Source organism: Peromyscus eremicus, chromosome 1, assembly GCF_949786415.1.
Source record: "Peromyscus eremicus chromosome 1, PerEre_H2_v1, whole genome shotgun sequence".
Classification (NCBI taxonomy): Eukaryota; Metazoa; Chordata; class Mammalia; order Rodentia; family Cricetidae; genus Peromyscus; species Peromyscus eremicus.
The window spans coordinates 146,558,463-146,574,812 of NC_081416.1; the positions used below are offsets into that span (position 1 = coordinate 146,558,463).

The 16,350-nt window shown below is 45.5% G+C and overlaps 1 protein-coding gene across 1 annotated transcript; it reads left to right on the forward strand.

Moving 5' to 3' along the window:
* Positions 1 to 1,442: 1,442 nt before the first annotated feature.
* On the forward strand, positions 1,443 to 10,189 carry LOC131919645 (L-lactate dehydrogenase A chain-like). The gene is made up of 8 exons (XM_059274021.1): positions 1,443 to 1,720; positions 1,910 to 2,062; positions 3,486 to 3,603; positions 4,525 to 4,698; positions 5,087 to 5,260; positions 6,206 to 6,323; positions 8,800 to 8,923; positions 9,529 to 10,189. The coding sequence occupies exons 1-8, from the start codon at positions 1,658 to 1,660 to the stop codon at positions 9,691 to 9,693; spliced, it is 1,089 nt and encodes a 362-aa protein (XP_059130004.1). The 5' UTR covers positions 1,443 to 1,657; the 3' UTR covers positions 9,694 to 10,189.
* The last annotated feature ends 6,161 nt before the right edge of the window (positions 10,190 to 16,350 follow it).

Genomic DNA, 16,350 nt, shown 5'->3' on the forward strand with positions numbered 1-16,350 from the left:
GTCGCGGGACACGTGGGGGCCACTGAGCTGCGCGCGCCTCCCGAGTCTCAGCAGGGCCCCGCCCGCCTGGACGCCAGTCCCAGGCCCAGCGCACACGTGGGTTCCCGCACGTCCGCTGGGCTCCCACCCTGACGTCAGCCCGGAGCTTCCATTTAAGGCCCCGCCCGCGCGCCGCTCGGAGTGCTGGAGCCTCTGTCGCCAAGTCCAGACCACGCTGCTGTCCATCCTGCACTAGCGGTACGGTCGAGCTCTACGCTGCTCCCACGGGGGTCCCTCCGCGGGGTGGAGGTACAGGGTCTACAGGCGTGGGCGGTGGTCCGCACGCGTGGGCTACTGCGTTCTGGGGAACGGAGCAGATGACCCCACCCAGCCTGGGGAGAGCCAAGTGGCTGAGGAAGGTCTAGGGGGTGGATGGCCTAAAGGGTGGGAGCGACCGAACAGGTGCTAAAAAAAAAGCCATGCGAAACTTGAGGTCCGGTTACTCGAGCTCATGAGGGCAGAAAAAGCTTCAGCACGTCCGGGGAGGGTACTTGGGAGAAGCCTTGCGGTTTGCATTTTCCCTTTCGTGGGCTTGGTGGATTGGTTGCTTCCTGCAGATTATAGTGCGCTTTTGGCTCAAGTGCAATTTGTTAAGGGGCTCCTGGTGCGTCTAGGGATCGCGCTAAACGCGCTGTGTGCGGAGATTAAGCGGGAAGGGTCGCAGCCCTTTGCACCCCAGACGGAAGGAGGAAACCTGTAGCTGAGGGAGGTGCGACATCCATAGGGTCGCGGGTGGAAGTAGACGCACCCTGCCCGAATGAAGCCCGGAACTGAGGTTTGGGTGAGGCCGATTCTCTGCAGGAAGAGCCTCCCTCCTTGCCCCCAGCCTGCAAAAACCTTCCAAAGCAGTCTAGAAATAGCAGCGGTTGTAAGGAGACCGGATTCCGGCTTGGTGTCCCTGGGCTGCCTGCCCGGAGATCTTAACGGGTCCATTTGCTTTTTGGAACAATTTCAAAAATAATCGTAGTGCTTGCTGGGGGAAATGTGTACCTCGTGGTTCTGGGGGCTCCGGGCCTTAGACCCTTCGTGACAGTATTCCCATTTCGGAACTGAAGAAATTTCCCCTTAAACAGCTTCATCCTGGCAAACCAGGCCCCGCCCTGGCGGGTGGGTGGTTTAAAGGCCCTGGTTCCCGGTATTGGCATTTGAAATCTGACCCTGGCGTCAAGCCAGGTGGCTACCAGGCCCTCCTCACGGTGCATGCATGTGCTTTGGGCTCTAGTAAGGTCCGAAGTCTGACCCCGAACTGCCTACTTGGAAGTCTCATCCATGGACAGCAGCCAGTAGACCTATCTTTCTGCCCGGCTCTGAAATTGCGCACGCGCACCAGCATGCCAGGCCTGTCGGTCTTAGGCATCCGGACTGCTCATAAAACTTGTGGCTTCCGGGGGGAGGGGGGACCGGCGGCCGCAAACCTGCGCGTGCGCAGGCCTCAGCACGTTGCTTTACCTTACATAGGGTCATACCTTGTGGCCGTTATTGGCGCCCTCTACTCTTGGTTTTTGGTACTGCTTGGGGCAATTTGGCACCGACTTACTGTAGGATTCTGGGTGATAAGAGTGGGAGGGCAATTCTGATCGTGTCGGAAGAAAGGCATCGCCTTTTGTGGTCAGTCAAAATGAGTAAGTCTTCAGGAGGATGCACTTACACGGAGACCTCGGTATTATTTTTCCATTTCAAGGTGAGGACCTTCTTGACGTTTAAGAGCCAGACCAGTCCTGGCATTATAGCCCCTCTTGTTTTCCACTTCTGCCCCTTTTTGTCACGTATTGTTACTTAATTGAAAGTAGGCCAAAGGATGTAAAGTAAGACTGGGACTTGGTGATTATACCTGGAGAGGTCTCAGTGACACGAAATATTCTCACCTTAGGTCCCAAGAGGTTCAAAGTCCACCAAGATGGCAACCCTCAAGGATCAGCTGATTGTGAATCTACTTAAGGAAGAACAAACCCCCCAGAACAAGATTACGGTTGTTGGGGTTGGTGCTGTTGGCATGGCTTGTGCCATCAGTATCCTAATGAAGGTAAGTGGGGCTCCTTCATATCACAAGCCCATGCATGGTGTGTGTGGGGGGGTGACACATATACATTGTCACATGGTATGTAGAACTGTTAAGGTTCAGGCATTCATTCAAGAGTCGTCTATGAAACATTTTGCAACATAGTGATGCACGAAAAGGATTATCCAAAGTAACAGTATCAAAGGTTATCACGCTGAAGTCTATTTGAAATGCTCTGCAGTGTGTTAGCATGCCCTACCAGCAAGAAGAGTCCCTTTAATTATACTTTCAAGGCAAGGAGTTGAATGAACCTAGGGTCTCCCACATGCTAGGTAACCATTGAGCTATCTACCCGGCTCTAAAGTAATTTTTTTAATGAAATTTATATGTACATATGGTAAAAATTAAAATCCTGCTGAATGGGGTATCTTGAACTTATATCCAAACCTGATTGTTCCCTGATTTATAACAGTTTTCCTTTGGGGGAAAAATGTGTGTCAGTGCACACGTGTTAACATGTATGGAGGTCGGAGGGTAACTGGCTTCCCTCCCACCTTGTGGGTTCTGGGGGTCAAATGCAACTCATCAGGCTTGTGTAGGAACTGCTTTCACCCTGTGAGCCATCTCAATTAAAGCTAAAGTTTAATCAGTCAGGTGACTTGTAGTTGGATTAGAAAACACTTTTTGAGACAGGGTCAATGTTCTTGGTTCTCATGTAGCTCAGCCTAGCCTCAAACTTGAAGCAGTCTTCCTGTCTGATCTTCCTGGGTGTGGGATTATGGGTGTGTAACATCACACCTGGCTTTGAAGACTATTATAGCATTAACTAAAACCTAGTTTACATAAAAAAGTTGACAACTTAAAATGGATATTTATATTTGGGGGAGGGCATTGAGACAGGTTTCTCTTTGTAGCCCTAGGTTAAGTGAAACGCATTCTGTAGACCATGTTTGTCTCTCAAATATTGAAAACATTTAAGGGCAGAGTTTCCTCCTGTGGAACAATCATAGATTGAGCCACACCCATGTCTTGGAGTTGGAGGGTTTGACTGTATGTGCCTCCCCGTGCAGCCTTTAAAGGCATGCATTGATGTGCACGGCTTTGCCTGTGGCTTCATTAATTCTGAGTCACCCCTCTCCTACTGATACTAGGCAACGGTCTACCACTGAGCGAGCTTTGTGCCTGCTCCTAGTCTCAAGCCTTGGCACTGGCCAACAGGGACTAACAGCCCCGCAGAGAGGCTCCTCCAGTCAGGAGCAGGAGAGAGACTATGCTCCGCATGGGGCCATCTGGGAAGCAGTGGGTTTGAATGGCCTGCCTCTGCTTTGAATGCATCCTGACAGAGACTGAAATAACAGGACTCTCCTATGCCTGGAATTCAGAAAATTGCATGTCCTGAAAACCCTCAAAATAAATTTCCCATTTAACTCAAACTTCCGTCTTCTAGGACTTGGCCGATGAGCTTGCCCTTGTTGATGTCATGGAAGACAAGCTAAAAGGAGAGATGATGGATCTCCAGCATGGCAGCCTTTTTCTCAGAACACCAAAAATTGTCTCTAGCAAAGGTTGGTTGGGGCCAACTTCTCTTAGTCCACATTAGACTTTAAGTCTTCCTTAGGCCTAAAATCGCATCTCTTCAATCCAGTCTTTCATTCAAAACAGGAGGGCCTTACGGGTTCTTTTGCACTGGTTCTCAATACCTATTAAGGCTTCAATTGCTAGTAAAGGATTTTAAGTGGAAACCTAATTTGTACATATATGGAAAAGTTCTGAATCTACACTGTTGCAAGTGTGTGTTGCTAGGCCCAGGGCCTTGTACATGCCTGGCGAGAGCTCTGGCTGCCGAGCGACAGCCCCAGCTTTGCTGCGTGTGTTTAAATGTTGTGCCTGCCCTGCTCGTATCGTGTACTAACACAGACTTGAGAACTTCACCTTAGAGGCCTGTTCTTGACTTGGCCTTTTGACATTTAGCTGGCACCAGCCAGGAACCCAGGGTTGAAAGTCTTTTGACATTTTACCTGATGGGCTTCTCTCTGGGTCAGCTGCTCTGTGCCACAGGGCCTACAGGAGAGAATGAGATCAGAGAGGAAAGGGGGAGAGAAGATCGCTGGACTCAGTAAAAAGTGAGAGGAAATGCCAGGTGTGGTGGTGCATGTATTTAGGGCCAGGCCAGATGGAGGTATATAGTGCGTGTCTCCAGTGGGGGAGGGGAGAAAGAGGATATACTATGGTTGGTAGAAACAGACATGATCAAATAAACTGGATTCCTTCCTGGTATGATAAAATGATAAAATCTGACTATGAGAAAGGCGTCAATATTACTCCTCCAGTTTAAGAGACCAGTTATGAAACAGTGCGTTCCAAGGGAAGGTCTGAACATCAATCAGTAGGTCTCCATCTGCCATGTACAAAGGTTTACAGAACCAGTTGTGGCTGGGTAGGTAAGAGTTCCCTGAAGGGACCTTCATCCCTGATCTTTTCTCTAGACTATAGTGTGACTGCAAACTCCCAGCTGGTCATTATCACAGCGGGGGCCCGTCAGCAAGAGGGAGAGAGCCGACTCAACCTGGTCCAGCGAAATGTGAACATCTTCAAGTTCATCATTCCCAATGTTGTGAAGTACAGTCCAAACTGCAAGCTGCTTATTGTTTCAAACCCAGGTGAGGCTTTTGAAATGCATAAGCAGACACCCTGTACTTACCCTGATGATGTGTGTTACACTGTGTGTACACGTGTTCATTAATTTTCTATTGATTTGTATTTTTATAAAATAGTTCATCATTTAAAAGCATTAAATGCCTCTGAATATAATTGCAAAGTTTAGAGTTTCTTACTCATGATCTTAGAGAAGTAAATCTATAAGTAATTCTATTTTAATTGGTGCACTGTTTTTTTTTAATAATACGTTGAATAATTGGACATGAGTTATAAAGAGGTTAACAAATACTGATCCATCTTCAACAGTATCAAAATCATGTATCCTGTCGTCTTTTTTGTTACCTGTTATTTAAATTTTTTTTGTTTTTTTTTTTTTTTTTGTTTTTGCAGTTGATATCTTGACCTACGTGGCCTGGAAGATAAGTGGCTTCCCCAAAAACCGAGTTATTGGGAGTGGTTGCAATCTGGATTCAGCTCGGTTCCGTTACCTGATGGGGGAAAGACTGGGCATTCACCCGCTAAGCTGTCATGGATGGGTCCTAGGGGAGCATGGGGACTCCAGTGGTAAATCATTCATATCAGTTTATTTTCTCTTTTTTAAAACAGAAAGATAGTATAAGATGTCTCTAAGCGTTTCTTTACTGAATAAGAGTCTTTAACTTGGGCTGGAGAGATGCCTCAGAGGTTTTAAGGCTGCTCTTTCAGAGGACCTGAGTTCAATTCCCAGCAACGTGGCAGCTCCCAACTATCTATAATGAGATCTGATGCCCTCTTCTGGCGTGTAGGCAAACATGCAGACAGAAAGCATAAGACTGTATATATAATAAATAATAAATCTTTTTTTTTAAAGTCTTTAACTCAAGGATCCATGAATTAGGGTTGGGTGTGGTTTGAGTATATGCTAACGGAAGATTTTAACCATGTTGTATCACATTTATGACAGGGAAAATCATGAAATTGTATTTTTATTTCCATAGAAGTAAATAAGGTTGGGTGTGGGATAATATTATTTTGAGACTGGAGCCCAGGCTACCTTAGGACTCATAAAAGTCCAGCCTTTGTCTTTTTGCTGTGGGAATTTCTGCCTTGAGCCACCATGCCCCGCCTATTTATCCATTCATTTCTTCATTCATCTTGGTGCTAACGATTGAACCCAGGATCCTCACATGTGCTAAGCATACAGTCTACTGAGTTACTCACTCAGCCCCTGGACATGTTAACCACGCTTCTTAGGACAACTTCAGTCATTTACTTCATTCAGCAGTTTAAACTTGACTTGAGTCGGGTTCTCAGAGATGCTTATGCCAGAGAAATCCCCTGGAAGTGTGAATGATGTCTTAATGATAGTAAGTACATAGTCTGCATGGTTCAGTAGTACAGGAAAGTAAGTAGGTTAGGATATACAGTTCTTGGTTTTGACTCTGCAGATGAGGTGGAGAGGTGGGGCACAGTTACTGTTCTGTGCTGTTGTGTGGAAACAGTGGTGTGTAACTGCCTGTCTTCTTCCAGTGCCTGTGTGGAGTGGTGTGAATGTTGCTGGAGTCTCGCTGAAGAATCTGAACCCAGAACTGGGCAGCGATGCGGACAAGGAGCAGTGGAAGGAGGTTCACAAGCAGGTGGTTGACAGGTGAGGCATCGTGATTGGCGCACGGGAGGCTAAAAGTGTATTTTTATCTATGAGGTTAAGATTTTAGCAGCATTTTCATTTGAGTGCTTTTATTTACAATTTTTCTTAAGCTTTGTTAATCATAATACTACAAACAAAACACTAACATAAAAGCAGCACCAAATACAGGCAAGAGGTGCTGACGCTGGTTTCTTGGAGTCTCATTTGTAATATGCTAACACATTGGTGGGAGTGTAAGGTGTTCCATCTCACTGGACAATAGTTTGACAGTTCTTTTACAGCTGGAAACAGATCTGCCACACACAAAAAGATCTTTCCTTATTTTTTTTGGTTTTTCGAGACAAGGTTTCTCTGTAGCTTTGGTTCCTGTCCTGGATCTTGCTCTGTAGACCAGGCTGGCCTCGAACACACAGAGATCCACCTGGCTCTTCCTCCCGAGTGCTGGGATTAAAGAGGTGTGCCGGCATGGACCACCCGGAAGGATCTTTTAAAATGTTTTTATAACATGTATTTATTTTTATCTGTATGGGTGTTTTGCCTGCATGTATCCAAGTAGTCCAGAAGAGGGCACACAATTCCTTGGAACTGGAGTTACAGACAACTTGTTAGTGTTGTGGATCAGATCTATGTCCTCTAAAATGCTGCCAGTCTTCTTAACCACTAAGCTACCTCTGCAGCCCCCAGAAATGAGATATTTGTAACAAGTTTTTAATTTTACATATACTAATAGAAGCATGGATAATCTTTATTTGGATAATACAGGTATAAGTATGGTCTACATTCTTTTAGTTTGTCTTTTTCTAGATGGGGTTTCACTGTGTGGCCCTGGCTGTCCTGGAACCTGCTTTGTAGACCAGGCTGGCTTCAAATTCAGATCTGCCTGTCTGTACCTGGCCTGTGCCACCATGGCCCAGCTCATTTTGTTTCTGTTTTTTTGAGATGGTTTCTGTGTAGCCCTGGCTGTCCTGAAATCATGTACACGGTGCTGGCCTCAGACTCAGATGTCTTTGCGTGCCTCTGCCTCCCGAGTGCCTGAATTAAAAGCATGTGCCACCACCACTCAACTTTGATTCCTTTTTTTTTTTTGGTTTTTCGAGACAGGGTTTCTCTGTAGCTTTACGCCTTTCCTGGAACTCACTTGGTAGCCCAGGCTGGCCTCAAACTCACAGAGATCCGCCTGGCTCTGCCTCCCGAGTGCCTGAATTAAAGGCATGTGCCACCACCACTCAACTTTGATTCTTTTTTTTTTTTTTTTTTTGGTTTTTTTTTTTTTTTTTGGTTTTTCGAGACAGGGTTTCTCTGTGTAGCTTTGCGCCTTTCCTGGAACTCGCTTTGGAGACCAGGCTGGCCTCGAACTCACAGAGATCCACCTGGCTCAGCCTCCCGAGTGCTGGGATTAAAGGCGTGTGCCACCACCGCCCGGCTTCAACTTTGATATTAGAAGTGCTGTAAGTGACCTTTGCTTGTCAGCCTGTTTCACTTGATATGACCTTGATTAAACTGTGCTTTGTGTAAGCTTCATGGATTTTGTATTAGTGACTTTCTGTTGCTGGGATAAAGCACACAACCAAACCAAATTCCAGGAGAAAGTCTGTTTTGGGCTTAGGGTTCCCAAGGGTTAGTCCATGGTGGTGGAGCAGAGGTATGGATAGAAGGTGGCAGGCTGCTTCAGCAGTAGCTGAGAGCTCATCTCAACCTCAGATAGGAAGCAGAAAGCTAAAAGGTGCTTGTTTTTGAAACCCCAAAGCCCACCCCCAGTGACGTGTCCAGATAGAGCATAGCGCCTATTCTTCGTCCAACAGCTATCAATTGGGTACCATATGTTTGAATACCCTATGCTTACTGGAGGACATCTCAGTCATGTCACCACAGATTTTCTTTTTTTTTTTTTTTTTTTTTTTTTTTTTTTTTTTTAAGGTTTTTCGAGACAGGGTTTCTCTGTGTAGCTTTGCGCCTCTCCTGGAACTCACTTGGTAGCCCAGGCTGGCCTTGAACTCACAGAGATCCGCCTGTCTCTGCCTCCCGAGTGCTGGGATTAAAGGCGTGCGCCACCACCGCCCGGCTCAGATTTTCTTTGAGGTGTTGGGAACACAACCTAGAGGCTCATTCATAGTAGGAACACCCACAGAATACATTTCCAGTCTGGCCCACGTTCATCTCTTTTTCTGCCATCAATCCTAGTCTTTGCCATCTCACCAGCCCCTCCCATTTCATTTCAGAGACTCTTCCAGTTTGGTTGGTATGGTTCAGTTGTCTTGACAACGTAGTATTCTCGCTAGCCTCTATCAGTGTACAAGATTCTCAGTCCCTTGGGGATCAGTCTTTTTACCTTACTTTTGCCCTTACTGGCAAAGGGCTTGCTTAACTATATAACATGTCTTGGTGGTATTTATTGTAAAATGTGTCTGGTAAAACCTTTATTTTCCTTGTCTTTCCACGTTCTTCTTCACCCTTTGCCATCCTTCCTGTTCCACAGCGCCTATGAGGTGATTAAACTCAAAGGATATACATCCTGGGCCATTGGCCTCTCCGTGGCCGACCTGGCTGAGAGCATGATGAAGAATCTTAGGCGGGTGCATCCCATTTCTACCATGATTAAGGTAATGGATCTGCAGAGAGTTACTTCTTAGAGATTTATTTCTTGGCTTTGCAAAGTCTTGAGCAGACTCATGGAAGCCCCCAGTTACTGGCTGAGCTGATATAAATTCCCCCATTCATGCTTTTCTTTTGGAAAGAAATAGTTGGCCTGTAGAGTTAATGTCCCACTAGCACTGTAGATATCTGACTAAGATTTATGCTGAGCCACGTAGGAGACCTTGCTCAGTTACCAGTCTTACAGGTATTGGGAAGTGTAGTGTATTACGTACATTGGTGAGAATTTGGGGTTTTTGGTTTTGGTTTGCTTTGCTTTTTTGAGGCAAGGGTCAGCTGGCTGATGTTGAACTTGTTATGTAGCTGAGGATAACCTTGAACACTCTCCTGCCTCTAGCTCCCATGTGCTGGCATAACAGGCATGTGCCAAGCCTAGCTGTTGCTGTCTTAGTGACTTTCTATTACACTGTCCACTACTACATCATACCTGGGCATCTCTGGACTAGAACAGACCAGCACACTTGCTGTTTGGAAAAGGCTTCATAACTGTATGAGATCTAAATCCTGGGAAACCTGAGGGTGTACAATTGAAATGTAATCATTTTGTGTCCAGGGTCTCTATGGAATCAAGGATGATGTCTTCCTCAGTGTCCCTTGTGTCCTGGGACAAAATGGAATCTCAGATGTTGTGAAGGTGACTCTGACTTCTGAAGAGGAGGCCCGCTTGAAGAAGAGTGCAGATACGCTCTGGGGCATCCAGAAAGAGCTGCAGTTCTAAAGTCCTCAGATGTCCTAGAGCTTCACTGTCCAGGATGCAGCAGGGTTTCTATGGAGACCACACGCCATCTCCTCATCTGAGCTGTGTTTAGTGTTGTTGTGTTAAGGGGGCAGTTCCCACAGCTCTACCCTGCTGCTAAGTCGTACTTGTGTAGTGGTAACCTGGTGGTGTGGCAGTCCCACTGTCGTCCCACTGTCTCTGAGACACACTGCCAATTGTGTGCAGGCTTCAGTTATCTCGGGCCTGCTGTGTCTGCTGTGCACCCTCACCAACATGCCTAGGCCAGTGAGTTCCCAGTTAGTCATAACGTGGCTCCAGTGGGTAAATCTATCCTGCATATTTGTGCATAACTGTTCTAAAGGATATTATTTTGTGTATTATGTGTCTGTGGTGTACACTGAAATACTACGTAAAAAGTAAGATGTGCATATGAATGATGCAACCAACTACCCAAGTGTCATGCCAATGAAAACACCAAATAAACCTTGAACAGTGATTATTCTGCTCTTTTTTTGTTTGTTTGTTTTGGTTTTTCGAGACAGGATTTCTTTGTGTAGCTTTGCACCTTTCCAGAACTCACTCTGTAGCCTAGGCTGGCCTCAAACTCAGAGAAATCTGCCTGGCTCTGCCTCCCAAGTGCTGGGTTTAAAGGTGTGCACCACCATAATCCCACTCCAGCTCATTTCTTAAGATACAGTTGGGCAGCCAGTCAAGGTGGCAGAGGCAGGTGGATTTGCATTTCAGCCAGCCTGGTTTGCATAGTTCCAGGACAGCTGGAGCTACATAGTGAGACCATGTCTAGAAAACAAACAGGATACAGTTGGGCTGGGGAGACACTCAGTTGGTAAAGCAATGGATCCCCAGGTCTTAAAACACCCCTTCAATCTCAGCACTGGGGAGGTAGAGTTAGCCTAGTCAGAAATGTGAATTACTAACTCTGGGTTCAGTGACTATCTTAAGGTGTTTATTGCTGTGAAGAGACCATGACCACAACAACTCTTCTAAAGGAAAGCATGTAATTGGGGCTGGCTTAATACTTCAAAGATTTAGTCCATTATGTTCTTAGCTGGGAGCATGGCAGCATGCAGGATCAGCAGCAGTAAGCAGGAAGAGAGTCACTGGGCCCTGCTTTGGCATTTGAAACCCCATAACCCACCCCCCACCCAGGACAAACTACTTCCTAGAAGTCCACTCCTAATGCCACCCACTGAGCATTCAAATATGAGTTTATAGAGGCCATGCTTATTGAAACCACAGAGGCAGGCAGATTCCGGTACTAGGATTAAAGGTGTGTACCACCATCACTGCCCACTAATTACTTTTCTTAGTAATTGATGTGGGAGGGTCCAGTTCACTGTGGGTGGTGACATCGCTGGGCAGGTGGTCCTGGATTATATAAGAAACCAGGCTGAGCAAGTCATAGAGAAGAAGCCAGTGAGCGGGTTTCCCAAAGCCTTTGCTACAGCTCCCTCGCCTCCAGGTTTCTGCTTTGAGTTCCTGTGGTCATTGACTGGATGGTGGACTATGATGTGGAAGTGTGAGCCAAATAAAGCTGTCCCTCCCCAAGCTGGTCATGGTGTTCATCACAACAGTAGAAAGCTAAGACACCAGCCCTGGAAATTGTACTAGAGAGAGGTTTCTGCAATAACTTGCCATTTCTGCCTCCAAGGCTTTCCTGCTAGGGTTTGATCTTGAGAGATAGTTAAGGGGAAGGAAATTGGGACTTGTTTTTTTTCTCTGCTGTAAAAATAACAAGATCGGTCAAGGTAGTCTTGACAATTATAATTGGATTTGCTCCATTACAGACTTAAAAACTAACAGCTGTTAGGTTATAATTTATATACTATAAAGTTCAATTTTATTTATTATTTTGATCCAGATTACCATGGGGACATTTTGGAGATTGCTTCTCCACAATGCAGGGTAGAAGGATTATGCCTGGAGTGCAGAGGATCCTTTAGGGAGGCTCTTGGTCCTACCATTGCCTGTGATTAAAGCCACTGGGAAACCACAATGTAATCCAGGCGGGGTGACAAAGGGCCCTGCCAGTTTGGAAGAAAGTATGGGTCATTCCTCCAGGAAAAGAACCCAAACGTGCCGAGGGTGGAGGAAATACAGAGTGAGTAGTAGAGGAAGTTAGAAGTACCAGCTAAGGCCATGTAACCAATTGCAGAAATGAGTATAATTGTGTAGCTGGAGAGTTTCTCTCCAGTTCCTGCCAAGCCCAGGCAGTCCCGCAACCCACTTATAAAATAAACACACAGACTCTTACATTATTTAAACGGTTTGGCCTAGTGGCTCAGGCTTCTAGCTATCTAGTTCTTACATCTTAAATTAACCCATTTCTATAAATCTATACCTTGCCACATGGCTTGTGGCTTACCAGTGTCTTACACGTTGGTACTCACGGCAGTGGCTGGCAGCATCTCCTGACTCAGCCTTCCTGTTCCCAGAATTCTCTTCTCTGCTTGTCCCACCTGTACTTCCTGCCTGGCTACTGGCCAATCAGCATTTTATTTATACAGAGCAATATCCACAGAACTTCCCCTTTTCTTTTTTTTCCAAAAAGGAAGGTTTTAAGTTTCACATAGTAAAATTACATATAACAAAACAATTATCAAGCAAGAATTACAGTTATAATACCTAGTCTATTTATATTTGGCAAAATTAAAGAAGATATCCTATCTATCTTATATTTGTGAGTCTAAGGTTTCATATCTAACTTATATCTTTTTTTTTTTTTTTTTTTGGTTTTTCGAGACAGGGTCTCTCTATGTAGCTTTGTGCCTTTCCTGGAACTCACTCGGTAGCCCAGGCTGGCCTCGAACTCACAAAGATCCACCTGGCTCTGCCTCCCAAGTGCTGGGATTAAAGGCGTGCGCCACCACCGCCCGGCCCTAACTTATCTCTTATCATAACTAAGGAAATTATAACTATCTCGTCTTCAACTACATCAAAGACCTCAGAAGGATATAATATTACCTGAGAAATGGGAGATGTATGCAAGCAACTTTCGGGAGTCTTGTGAGAGTAGACAGAGACAGCTGGCAGCCTGGACAGTTATCCAAAGTTCCTTTGTAAAGTTGGGGCCTCTCTTCAGCCCACAGGCCTAGAGTCTCCCAGTCATTTTTCTCTGTGTCCTGTAGAATGTCTGGCAGTTTCCTCTGTGAAGCAGGAACCTGAAGGACTATTTTGCCAAGCAAAATTCAGTGGTTAACTTCCCATGGGTCCTGCATGTCCAGTTGATCAAGCAGTCCAGGCAGAACAGTTTCTTGCCCAAATGGCTATTTTTGCCAAGAAGAAGAAGAAGAAGAAAAACTCCATATACAGTGTCTTCAATGCCCATCCTCCTTTCTGAAGTAAATTGGTGCTGCCAGGAGCAGATATGTCTCACTGTCCAGAAAGTCTAAATTTTTTAAAACATTTTAAATGCCATATTCTGTAGGTCTTTGAAGTATTTGAAAATTACCTATCTATCTGAAATATATCTATGTATACCTAGAAAACTTAACATGACTATAAGTTTGACTATCATAGAAGACTAATTGTTCCATTACAATTTAAATGAGTTGTATAAACATAATACCTTAAACAAGAGTAAAAATACACATACAGTATAACAAAATTAACTTAAAATTTGTATCAATAAACTAAAATCCACAGCAATGTAAAACATTTTTAAACAAGTTGTTGCTCTTTAAAAGTAGGTCCATCAATCCACCCTTTCATCCTATCACATCTATATCATATCCCCTTTTCTTCTCTAGAAAGAGACTGTACCTACAATCAACCTGTTTTAAATAAAAATCTTACTACTTCCTGCTGGATGGGGGTGCTGTATCTTATGGAGACACAAAGAAAATTTTAGGCTTATGGGGTAGTCCGTGAGGCTATATTGTCTGAGCCAGTTGCCTGAAACCATACTAGATGTTGGATCATCCAGGCCATGGTGTCATCGGAAACCTTTTAGGGGGTCTTGGCTGGTCAAACCTGATGTATCTTAATCTGGAACAAATCCATAGCCTCTGGCTTTCTGTAGAAACAAAAGCAGAACCTCCTTTCCAAAGCAACATATCCTTAGATATAATTTTGAAGTCAAGGTACCTTTAAAATATACATATTGGCTTAACTCAACAGCTTTTACGATTAAATGTTTTTCTGCAGTTAAAAATCCCAAAGACAACACAATCCAGATTCTCTGTGTGATATCCATCTTTACGTGGCTTATTTTTTATATTAATTTTACTGTCTGTTTAAAGACTTTATTTTTTAAAACTATGTTTAATCACTTTTTTTTGTCTCTTTCAAGCCTACATATATTTTACACACATTGTAACTATTCCATCTGAATCTGTGTTATTGTTTAACTATTGCTTTAAACTGCAGCATTCTAAGACTGAAACGGCACTGTGGCTGCTGGCTCCACCCACCTCAGCTTCCCAACATGGCAGTGGTATGGTGGTATGTTTACTGCCAGCTCTGGGGTCCATCAACTCTTAGAAACAGTGGGTCTATGCTTTTATCAAAGCAGTGTGTAGCCCAGAAACCTCTTTTTTGTTGTTGTTGTTGTTGTTGTTGTTGTTTTGTTTTGTTTTGTTTTGTTTTTGTATTAGCAAAGGCTAAATCCACCACGCAGCTTAATATGCCACTTGTAGAGGCCTCATTCCCGCCATACTGTAGGTCAAGCACACACGCCAGGAACCGGCCATAGGAGCTCAAACCCACAGGCTGTGGCTAACTTCAGAGAGACAACTAGGAAGCTGTTTTTAGCTCCATTTTAGAATTTTTTCAGGTTTTAGGTGGAAATTCTTGCCCCATGTTCTGGTGCCGTTTGTAGCTGGAGAGAAACTCAGAAACCCGCCAAGCCCCGGCAGACCCGCAGCCCACTTATAAAATAAACACACAGACTCTTATATTATTTAAACTGTTTGGCCTAATGGCTCAGGCTTCTAGCTATCTAGTTCTTCTATCTTAAATTAACCCATTTCTATAAATCTATACCTTGCCACAAGGCTCGTGGCTTACCAGGATCTTACATGTTGGTACTCCTGGTAGTGGCTGGCAGTGTCTCCGGACTCAGCCTTCCTGTTCCCAAAATTCTCTTCTCTGCTTATCCCACCTATACTTCCTGCCTGGCTACTGGCTAATCAACATTTTATTTATACAGAACTATATGCACAGCATAATTGGCATAAGTGCCTCTGTCCTACTTTGTTAAGAACCTGTTTGTGCGGATCTACATGTATGTGATACCTCAGTAAAACCTGTCCAGGCCCGGGAAAGACTGGACCAATCAAGGATGGACCCATACTAACCCCCTCCCCTCTAAGAAATTTTATGGGTTTTGCCTATAAAAACTAGCTTCCCCAAGAAAGAGTAACTCCTCCCTGCCTCACTGCACTGAGGCCAGTGAATGCTTGAGATGAGTTCCCTGTCATGACTTGTAACAGATAAACCTTGCTTTTGCATTCTGGTATACTCATCCTTGGTGGTCTCTCTGGGGGTTACGATCTGGGCACAACATTTGGGGGCTCATTCTGGGATCCCCAGAGACTCCCCGCCGGGACCCCTAAGAGCTCCAGAGGTCCATCTGCACTGATCGGTAAGAGCGCTCTCTGTCTTGTGTCTGTCCTGTATGTGTCTCTCTCTTGTTACTTTAATTTTGTACCGACCGATTTGTACTTTTGCAGGCTCTCACTGGGACAGACGTGTCCGGACAGTGATCCTGGGAGGGAAAGAGGGACGCCTCCTTTCCTGATTTGGGCAAGGACCCCCTGGTCCTGAGCCATTTGGGCAAGGGACCCTCTGTTCCCGAGCCATTTGAGGCCACCTCAGAGGTGACCGTTTGGTTTGGGTATCTCCCCCAGCCCCAGGAGGGAGTGCCGACTTGTACTTTGTCCCGGGAAATTGTTGGTGTCTTTTTGTATCTTGTTATGGTTGTGGCTTTGTTGTTTTCTCTCTTTGTTGGTTTTCATTGTCGACTTTCTCACCCCTAGACTTAGCCCTTGCTCACTGGTGCAGTGGCTGCACAGCTGCTACTTCAGGGACCCAGGGCGCAGCTGAGAGGGCAAGGCGGCCTGGGAGCATCGCGGGGCCTAGATGCAGTGGGTTCAGGTGGGGGAGGCAGCTCACTCAGAGAACTGTAAAATAGAGGCAGCCAGGTTGGCCCAGAGGCTGCATGGGAACTAGGCATGACTGTGTGCTAGGGCAGGCTGTGAGCACTGTGGGGCCCAGATATTGCCGGCAGGTTCTGGCTGGGCTCCCATGTGGACACTGGACAGAGCTGGCTGAAGCCAGCAGGAGCCTGGAGGAGCTCAGAATATGGGGGCTGGTGGAGAACTAACTGCCCCTCCAGCCAGGATATGGAGTCACTTTCAGTCTGCCGTTCTCATGTACTTAAAAATCTGAGGTTAACAGCAATCTTTTGTCCCCATCCTCTTCCTCTTCCCCATCCTCTTCCTCTTCCATGCTGTTGGGTGGGGCTCCCAAGACCTGCCCTGGGGCTAAAACCTTATAAAGGTCTGGCTCCAAGAATGGAATGTCACTACCTATGATTGATAAGCTACCTCGGCTATGTTATAAGTTTAACCAACAGTTTCTTGTTTATGGTACGGTGCTGATGCAAATTTAAAGTTATTCTTGTTATGGTATATGCAT